The sequence below is a fragment of the Nannospalax galili genome, unplaced genomic scaffold, assembly GCF_000622305.1.
Source record: "Nannospalax galili isolate Female #2095 unplaced genomic scaffold, S.galili_v1.0 scaffold360, whole genome shotgun sequence".
NCBI classification, from domain to species: Eukaryota; Metazoa; Chordata; class Mammalia; order Rodentia; family Spalacidae; genus Nannospalax; species Nannospalax galili.
Genome location: NW_008345688.1, coordinates 69173 through 79915, shown reverse-complemented (window position 1 = coordinate 79915; position 10743 = coordinate 69173). Strand labels below are relative to the sequence as shown.

Genomic DNA, 10743 nt, shown 5'->3' with positions numbered 1-10743 from the left:
TTTCTCACTCTTTTCGGAATTCATTCAGAAGTTTATCCCTATCTTCCTTCAGCTCTATGATTACCTTGTTTGTGTGTTCTTTAAATTCACTAAATTCTTTTATCATATTCATCATTGTTCTTTTGAGTTCCATGCCCTGCATTTTCTCTAGGGGGTTCTCATTGTGTTCCTCTAGAGGATTACTGGTATTTGGTGGGGATATGTTATTTTGGTTTTTCATGTTAGTATTTTTTCTCTGTGATTTTGACATGTGAATTTCTTTGTAGTTTCTGATTCTTGTGTGAGGCTCAAACCTTCAAGTTTAGGTCTTCTTCTTTTTCTGAACTTTATGTGCCTTTGTGGTTTATGTTTTGGGCATGAAAAGCTGATTCATCTAAGCTTCTGGTTATCTTTTTTGATTTTATATTGGAGTTGCCAGATTGCTTTTGTCTTCAGGAGTTCCCAAGGAGGCCCAAGTCAGATGAGGATCAGATGCTCTCAGGCTTTCTCCTAAGGTCTGGATCCATCCAGGAAAGATTTTGGCCTCAGGAATTTGGGGGCTGGACTGGCCTGGGAGTAGGGCCCAGGAAAGATCCTGGTCTCAGGCACCTGGTGGCCATACCACCCCGAGATGCAAAGGGAGATGGGGGCAGGAAGAGGCCCCAAGGGCTCCTGGGGTCTGCACTGAGGAACTGGGTTGGTCTGGATTCAAAGGATCAGGAAGCTGAGAGGTCAGCCCCAGTCCAGGAAAGAGGCTGGCAGGTTGTGCAGCCCAGGGAAGCAGAGAGAGGTGAGGGCAGACCAAGTAGACTTTTAAGGCGTCTAGGAAAGATGTTTCCTATCATAGATAAGTTAAACAGTAAAACACAAATAATACTGTATGTATATGTGTGTTTATAAATGTAAATATATAACACATCTAATTTAATTTGTAGAGTATAAAAGAAAATGACAGGGTTTCTGGAAAATAAACAAAACCTCTCAATAACATTTTTTTAAATCCTTTGTTGTGATTTTTGAGATAAAGTCTCCCTGTAGTTTCAGCTGGCATAGAACTTGCTATGTAGATGAAACTGGCCTCAGTCTCTCAGAGAGCTGCTGGCCTGTGCCTCTCCTCTGAGTGCTATGCCTGGCTCAAATTGCGGTTTTTTTTTTTTTTTTAACTAACTTGTTCCCACAAAGGCATTCATTGCAGAAGTCCACAGCCATTATTGTAGTCTCTAATTTACTGTAGCACTTCTTGGTCAGTTGTTTGTATTAGCCTAAATCATAATGCTGTGATTATTTTATGTTCAAATTTTAATTCCTAAAGTTAATGGCACAAATCCATCTTAAGGGATAGTGTATGTTGTTACTGCAATTTGATGACTTGTATGTATAGATCTAATTTATGGATTAAAAAGTTAGATTATTAAAATTTATGTTAAGATATGTAACTGTCAAATGCAAATATGTAACTGTTATTTGCTGATTTCCTAGATATTCAGAGAATATGTGTTTAAATAATGTTTATGGGATTTTCTCTTTACTGCAGGGATTTTTTGAAGAATGTATCGTATGCCAATATGCAGAGTTTTTAGCAAGAGAAATAAAGAGTATGTTTCACCTTAACTTACCAAGGAACCTCATTTTAGCTGAAAAGTTATGAATATGATATTCCACAAGAGTAGACCCCCATCATCTGAGAATAAAATTTCCCTAATACTTAATTATAGCATAAAAAGTGATAAAGACATGGCCTTAGAGTTCTACCCAGTTATTAAATAAAAAATAAAAATTTCAAATTAGTATAGATTTTCTTGTATTTTACTCAAACCAAATGTTGTTTAAAAGACTGAGTGGTTTTACTCAGAGTAATCTTTAATTTCATACCAAATTATTAGAAACATCTATAAACCTTCCTGAAGTTGTGAAAACCACATAAAAACTTCCTAACATAATGTAAGGCAGTCCAAATATTTATTGCCCACTCAGTCCAGACAAAAAAATAGAGCCTCTGTGTTGAGTTGCTTCCCAAATGGCTCTTCCAATTAAGGTAGTTGAAAAAATAATGTTTGTTTTAGTATTATTTATGTAATTTTCCCCATTTTAAGCAAACTGAATTTATGATATTTACTACATGTTTTTATTTAACTTCAGTGATTTCATTTCTGGTATTTTAATTTGCACAATAGCAAATTTGGTCTGACCCATCATTCCTGTTCTATTTTTCTTTTGTTTAAAATCAGTTCTAAGATAATATATTAACATTTCAGTCTAATATTAGGCTATGGTGGAGTCAAGACTATTTCTCCTTTATTTTATTTAGCAAACTTCAAGAGTTTATTGTAATCAGTGTTAGATATGAAGAGATTTCTTCAAATAAATTGCCTTCCTCTACTTAGAAAAAAAAATCAAAGCTCCAAATCATTAAAACTGTTCCATGGTGACACAAAGAGCAAGGGGCACTGTCTCCAGAAAGGCTTTGACTGTGCCATTGGCCTGACTCCATCTTAGTGATATGAGTGACCAGAATGGATTGAACATGACACTTTTCATCACTTTATCTCCACCTGTGTCAACCTTTGCTCATTTTGGAAATTAGGGGACTCTTTTATAAACCCTGTGGTACAGCACACAAACAGCTAGTTACCTGGTGTTGAGAAGCAGCTCTGGCCCTGTCTCTCAGTTTCCTCTGATTGTGTTTGTATTTGGCTTTGGCCTTGGAGGATAGACTCTCTAGTGCATTGTGAACATTGGGATTCATTAAAAAGCTAGAGTTAGAGGGTGAAGAAGAGGGCTGAATAAGACCAAAACACGTTGTATGAAATTCTGGAATCAGTTTTTGTTTAAAAAAGCTAGGGTTGGCTCTGAGAAAGTCCCTAGCACTCTTCCCAAAGTGATGCAATTCAATTACATAGCCTTTCCTTAATTTTAGAGGAATATTTATTGTAGTTATTCTTGTCTTACACACATAAAGCTCTCTGAGGAAAATAAAACTTAAAATTAATTTTCTTCTAGTTTGAAATTATAAATCACTTATTATAGTATATATAATATTATAGACAATATGTTATATACATATTATTAATATTCCTAAATTATATTTTGTTGGTCATATAAGGGATTCAACTATTATATCACGATTGATAGTAATTATAGTAATACATATACTTCAATGTGAAATAACACAAAGACTTGGATGGCATTTAATGTGAAGTATGCATATATTGATAGGCTCCTGGATGAACTTTCTTATTTAGATGGTTTTCTAATACTAGTAATATGACTGGTTAGGGCAGTAAGATTTGCATCTGTTTCAACAGATTTGCCACACTGAAATGTTGGATAGTCATATAACTGAAGACCAGATTAAAAAATTCTAAAGTGTGTGTTAAATGCAGAATTAAATGGTAGTTTAAATGTTATTAATAGGAAGGTAACAAGGATAATTAAGCCACTAATATAAATCATATGAACCCAAACCAGGAAACATATGCACATGAAAATGGTAGTAACATTTTGTAATGGCTTTGACATGAAACAACAATGAAAACATACTAATACATGGTGAATATTACAATCAGTTTTGTCAAAATGACGCTTTTCCCCCTTGAGAAAAAATGTCAAACAAGATTCTAATTAGAACAATTTGTATTTATTAAGTGTTTTCTATGTTTGAGACACTTCCTGACAGGATTGCTAATCATCACACAACGTTATTTCCATAAGTACTATGATTTATATGATTCACATTAAAGGTTGCCCTGGATAATTAGGGAAATTGTCCAAACTTCCACACAGAAAATACCAGATGTTAAGTGAGAATCCTAGAAAAGGAAAAGAAATAAGAAAACTCAGAACGCATAAGCTTTCTAGGAATGAAGAACGAGAATACATGAACTTTTACACGTCAAAAAAATTTATGTAAGTTCTAAAGTGAGAATTATGTTCTCAAATTTGAAAAGTATCACTGTTTAATTTAAGTAGAACATTTTTTAATTTTGGGGGGAACAGGGTCTCTTGTATCTTGGCTGAACAGGAGTTCCTGCATAACCGAGGATGACCTTAAACTTAAAATTCTCAGGAGTCCTGGAATTCCAGGTATGTCCCATTACACTTGTTTTATGCAGTGCTGCAGACCGAATCCCAGACTTTGCCCATCAACTCAGCTAGATCCTCAGAACATTTTAGTTCAGTTTTCCCTATTGAAGTAGAGTTTGGATGAGATGATTATATGATCTCGATGTTCATGTGTTTGGGAGTTGATATTTGCATGTAAGCCACGTTTAACCAAGGACAAATGAAAATTGCTTTCATAACTGGGGTCAATGTAATGACTGTGAGCTACAAAATAAACTCCAGACATGATGCCTGTGAATTCATTGCAATGCTTCCTGGGTCTTTATATAAGACTGGGCTCATTTTCCTAGGGAGTTATTAGGCCAGTCTCCAAAGCACAAACTCCAAAGCTACATACATGGAATAACAAAGTTGACAAATATTTGAGAGACACACTCTGAGGACCCAGAGGAGAGTGCCTTGAGATAATCATCTGCTGAGCCCTAACCTCTGGAGGTTGATTTTCAGCAGGAATACAGTTGTAGAATTTCAGTGGGATTGGGGATACAAGGGCCCACTTTCAGAATAGATACTGATAATTTCCATGGCAGTTGATGACACCGAGTCTTCATTTACTGAACCATACATGACATTTGAAGTATATTTAACTGTCTCATTTACTTCCAGCAGAATGCTATACTATATTAAAACTGTAGGATGGCATTACATATTAATCACATTACATATAAATGTAATGCTCCATATACAATGCTACGTAATGATCTAAATGTATATAAATAGGAATATCTTAGTTATTTTCCATTTACATCATAAAATTCGATTGTCAGCCTCCCTAATTTGCATTCACATTGTAGAATAATATTTTCTTTTGCATTTTTTAACTGAATTTTTGAAATTTTCATACAATATCATTTGAAACCATTTAGAACCATTCCCCTCTCCCCACTTTTCCTTCACTCCCCCAACACAATTTAATGAACTCCTTAAATAGTATTGTGTATGTGTTGTGTGTGTATGTGTGTGTGTGCATGCACGAGTGTGATAACACTGTTTTAGTTTATAGCACAGTATTATAACATTTTTAGCATGATTTGAAGATTAGTGGTAGATAAAAAAGAACCTTCTTTTCACATGAAATGTTACTTCCTTTTACATGTCAGAATTAAAGAACTGTTTTTAATCCCTACCATGGGATTTCAACATCTTCTTTCATAAGCTATATAGTCTAAAAGAAATCATAAAGTCAATATTTGTCTGCCTTTTTAATGAAAATGCCTGCATAATTTATCAAATGGTCTCTAATGATTGTGACTACATAAAATTGTCTTTTATGCCATTATTTTATTTTAAACCCAAAATTCAAATTTTCATATTAATATACATAAATGAATGCCTCATGTATAAATGCTAATAACTGTAAATATTTGAGACCTACATTCAAATAATATATTTATAGGTCTTAAAAAATTTTGAAATATTACTCAAATGCTACATGTCAGGGTAATTATTTCATTCTGAAAATTAATTTTATAACAATTTCTTTTAATTGTTTGTTTCCTTTGATAGGACAGTTATTAGGAACTTGAGAGATCTCTGTGAAACATGATTTTATGCTGGTAGACGTGTGTATTATTGGATTGTTAAGAAAAGTATTTATATTCAGTTTCTCCCCGCTAGAACATGCAGGGCAAGATTCCCATGACTAGAACATCTTTTATAAAATTTTTAACTTTAATGTCGAAAAACGATGCTGGAGCATTCATTGAAAGAAATAACAGACACGATTACTGATGACTTTCTAATGGTCAGGGAGTCTTCTCTTCTAAATATGAAGTGCAATTCTGAGAGCGCTTCCCTGGGACTCACTAATGCCTCACTATGGAGGATTCAACACTGGGCTGTTCCTTTGAATTGGACTCCATGTGTGGTTAACCAGAACCAAGGATGGAGAACTGGCTCTGACTCATCTCTGTGAATGGAAAGGATATCTACACCAGGTTATTTTTTAAAGCTAATTTAATCATGCACATTCACTGTGAAGAATAAGACTGAAAATAACCTAGGAAAAATTTTGAAACACATCTGTCCACTTTCTGGGTAAGTACAAATATTTTAGAGTAGGGAACAAGCTAAGATAAATTTTAACTTTATGAATTTTGTCTTTTATGCTTTATTTTATGTGGTTTTGTTGGTGTGTTTGAATGCTTTTTTTCTGTATATGTAGCAACACACACACATATATATATATATATATATTTATAATTTTTAACTCATATAAGAGAAAATTACCCAAGGTCTTAGTCTAGCATTTAGGTTAGAGAGTAACATAACATGATTATTGTATGGCTTTTAATAAATGAAAAACACAAAACACAAACTGAATAAATCCTATAGTTTCAGTTAACTGAAACTTTATTCAATCTTTATAAATGTGATTACACAAATCTGTGATTTCTGTCTTCTTTTCACTAACATGCAGTCTTAACATAGGAAATGTTTCATGTCCACAGCCCTTTTCACAGCATCCTTCACCTCTTTGTTCCTTAAGCTGTAAATCAGTGGGTTTAACATAGGAATCACCAGGGTGTAAAACACAGACACCACCTTCTCTTGTTCCAAGGAGTATTGGGAACTGGGTTGGATGTAACTGAAGCTGATGGAGCCATAGAACAAGGTCACAGCTGTCAGATGTGAGGCACAGGTGGAGAAGGCTTTCTGTCTGCCAACTGCTGAGCGGATCCTCAGGATTGTAGCAACAATGAAGATGTAGGAGACTATCACAATCAGGAGCGTGGTCATAGCAATGACTCCAGAGAAGACCAAAAGCAACAGCTCATTCATGGATGTATCAGAACAGGACAACTTCAAGAGGGGGGGAAGGTCACAGAAGAAGTGGCTGAGAACATTTGGCCCACAGAAGGACAGCTTCATTAAGCCAATTATGTGTGTCAATGAGTTGACTACACCTCCTACATATGAACCAAGCACCAGTCCAACACAAACTGCTTTGGTCATAGCCACTGTGTAAAGTAATGGGTTTACAATGGCTACATAACGGTCATAAGCCATCACAGCCAGCAAAAAGCCCTCTGTGGTGAGCAGTGACACAAACAAAAAGTACTGCACTATGCACGCAGAGAACGAGATTGTCTCACGTTCAACAAAAAAGTTCAGCAACATTTTGGGTGCAAATACTGATGAATAGCATGCATCTACAAATGACAGACAGCTAAGGAAATGATACATAGGCATTTGGAGTTTGGGAGTCATTTGGATCAGAAAGAGCATTCCTAGATTCCCGACCAAGGAGATGACATAGATCAGCAGGAACAGTATGAAGAGAAACACTTTCAGTTCAGCTTGATCTGTCAGTCCCAAAAGGATAAACTCAGTAACAAATGTGAAATTGCCATTAGCCATGTAATTGTGCTTCTTGGTGCCTATTAATAATAGACCATATTGGTAAATTGCAGTCATAGTAAACTATCAATGCCTTCAGAATCTCAAACTAGCAATGTTATTTGTATCAGTGAATTTTTCCCTTCCATTGTCCTGCTTATAAACATAGAAACATATAACTAAAAAGGTAGCAATTTCTTGAAACATTGTTACTTTTCCATTAAATGTTCCACGATTAGAAAAATAGTTTTTTTATTCTTAGCTAAAAGATGCATGAAATATGCAAACATTAAGGTATATAGAAAGCTAAACTGACTTTCCTTGAAAATGCAGGTAAAACCTAGTTTATAAAAGCAGGAGAACTGATGTTGGACATTGAATCTATGTCTATACTGAGTCTCTTGTTTGTACATTTTGGTTAAAATTAATAGTAGTTAATGTGAAATCTAGCAAGAAATACAGCATATCAAAGACGGTCCCCTCAACAGAATAAAATTAGGTAATAGGGATGTATAACAGTGGTAGAGTGTGTGTTTAGCATTCCCTAGACCCTGGGTTCTTAGACCCCACACACAAGCACATATGCATGCATGCATGCACACACATATGCAATATTATATTTGTACCCATATCCCATTTATACTGTCAAAATTAGCTCCTACCCCATGTGCATATGTGGGGGGGTGGTATTCAACATAGACCATCATGTATGATAGATAAGGCTTCTACCCCAAGCCACCTGTGTGTGTTAGTTTCTTTTTTTAAAAAAAAATTATTATTTTTATTTTATGTGTATGCATGTATTGCCTGCATGTAGGTAAGTGCACCCATGTCATAAAATGCCTGTGGAGGACAGAAGATCCGGAGTTACAGACAGTTGTTAGCTACCATGTGGGTGCTGGGATTTGAACCCAGGTCTTCTGCAAGAACAGCCAGTATTCTTAACCGCTGAGCCATCTCTCCAGCCCCCTATTTCTCTCTTTCTTTTTTTTTAAACTTATGGAAAAGCTCTGGAGTCATCCTTGTATAATTTGAGAACTTCACCCACTAGATACAGAGTTAAAAGATTCTTTAATCTGTTATATGAAACATTGTGAAAAGTCACTCATAATTGGTTTCAGACCAATTCAGAAAATTGTTCTCTGAGGCTTGGGGATACAATTTCCAACAATTTCTATTTTTAGAAGCAAAATAAACCATTAGAATAATGCAAATATTTAGGGCATACACACCATTCCTTGTGAACTGTCTGCTTCCATGAACCAACTCAATCTTTAAAGTAGGTGAAGTCTTTTCGACATAATAAATGCATATCCATCCCTCTAAATACTAGTTAACTTGTAACATCATCACTAAAGTGTAATGAATGATGGGTAATGGATAATTTCATTATCTATTTGTTGTGGGTGTGTTACTTATAGTTTTCATAAACTTCAGAAAAAGATCAGTGTTGAAAGCGTACTAAAACAATAAAAAGAAGATAACTATATTACATTTAGATTATCTATAGTGCTATTTGAAAGATAATTATGTGTTTCCGATTTAGATTTAGTAGAAGTTGTAATGTTCACATGGAAAAGAGAGAACTGTATTATGAAGTGTGGGAGTAGGTGGGTAAATCGCAACTTGCTTTCCCTCTGTAATTTGACAACTCTATTAGATTGAAACACATTTCTTAATTATTAAAACAGAAACTCAGTTGCAGGATATTTACATAAAAGATCAAGATAAGTGGATTTAGCTCTTCAATGAAAGAAAAATATTTAATATTTTAACCCATTTAGACACTCTGTGACCATCTATTTCTTGGTTTATTTCTCTATAATTCTCTCAAACAAAATAAAACAAAACACTAAAAATCTTACTTTTAAAATGATGTACAAATTCGGTAAATGACAGTAGTAACAGGCAGCAGGGTTGAAATTCAAAATTATCCTCACATATAGGAGAATCAAAGGCAAAGAATCCTTGGTATGAAAATACAAATGAGATACTTAAAATCATGTTAGAAGACACATTCAGACAAGACACTCACTTATATATTTACCTTATTTCAAAAGGGAATATACTCCCTGGAGTTAACTTCTGATTCAAAGGATATAATACACATAATAATAAAAGTTCCTTTCTGTTTATCCAGGGAATTAAGAGACTTTCAAGAACTTAATGGCTCCCTTGAGGCATTGAATTTCTTGAATAATATAATGAATAGAAGAAAATGTGGAGAAAGTACAGTGAACGAGAATATATGATTTCTGAAAAAAATACCAAATAGAAAGGATAGAAATCAATCCCTACTGTATTTTAGCATGTTTTTAAGAACACATTCTTTGGGTCAAAGTTTAAAAATAAATACAAACAAATACTAGTGGTCTCTAAGTTATTAATAGCAGATAAATACTCATTTCAATTTGTTGACTCCATTGGATGACAAAAATGACATCAAAAAGAAATCACAGCCCCACATCACTTGCTTGAATGTTTTCTCTCATCTAACATGCATCTCCAGATGCACAATTTTGTGGCTCTTGGCTTCAGCTTAAATTGTCTACTGAGGGAATTTCCCCAGTAGTGTTGCATTACAATGTTCTTTCAAAAATATATTTATCTATTTAATTTTGGTTTTATGTGTATGCACGTATTGCTTGCTTGTATGTAAGTGAACCCATGTGGTACAATGCCCATGGAAATCAGAACGAGATGTTGAATCCCTTGGAACTGAAGTTACAAATGGTTCTTAGTCACCATGTCACCATGTGGGTGCTGGGAACCAAACCTAGGTTCTGTGCAAGAGCAGCCAGTGCTCTTAACTGCTGAGGCGGCTCCTCAGTCCTGACAAATGTAATTTATTACTGTATGCTAATAGGGATCCTTATATTTACAGACATGTATACCATTCACTACTCATCAAAGTAGTTTCTTTTTGCAATGGATGGAGATCATTACAGACTCCCACAACTGGTCACACACAGAGAATTTATGTCTGAGAGATGTCCAACCCCAGGTGACACACCTCAGTGAAACCTTCATACCTCAGGTTCACTGGACATAGAAAAACAAAGGATAGAGAGAATGCTAATACATCTCTCCACTCTCACCAGCAAAGCTCCCACATGCAACAGAGTGTGACCAGCACAGGAAGCAACAAGTAGCCAAAGTATATGGAAGACATTGTATAGACGTATACTCAACCACACCCACCCATGGCTAATGGATCATTGTGGAAGAGGGGGTGGAAAGATATAAAACACAGAAATGTACCCACACACGGATTTTAATGTGAAAAAGATAAGACATAAATGG

General features: G+C 35.0%; 1 protein-coding gene across 1 annotated transcript; it reads right to left on the bottom strand.

Annotated features, from left to right (window-relative positions):
* Nucleotides 1-6522: 6522 nt before the first annotated feature.
* On the bottom strand, nt 6523-7470 carry LOC103741070 (olfactory receptor 1052-like). Its single transcript, XM_008841753.3, has one exon. The coding sequence runs from the start codon at nt 7459-7461 to the stop codon at nt 6523-6525; it is 939 nt and encodes a 312-aa protein (XP_008839975.1). The 5' UTR covers nt 7462-7470.
* Nucleotides 7471-10743: the final 3273 nt, after the last annotated feature.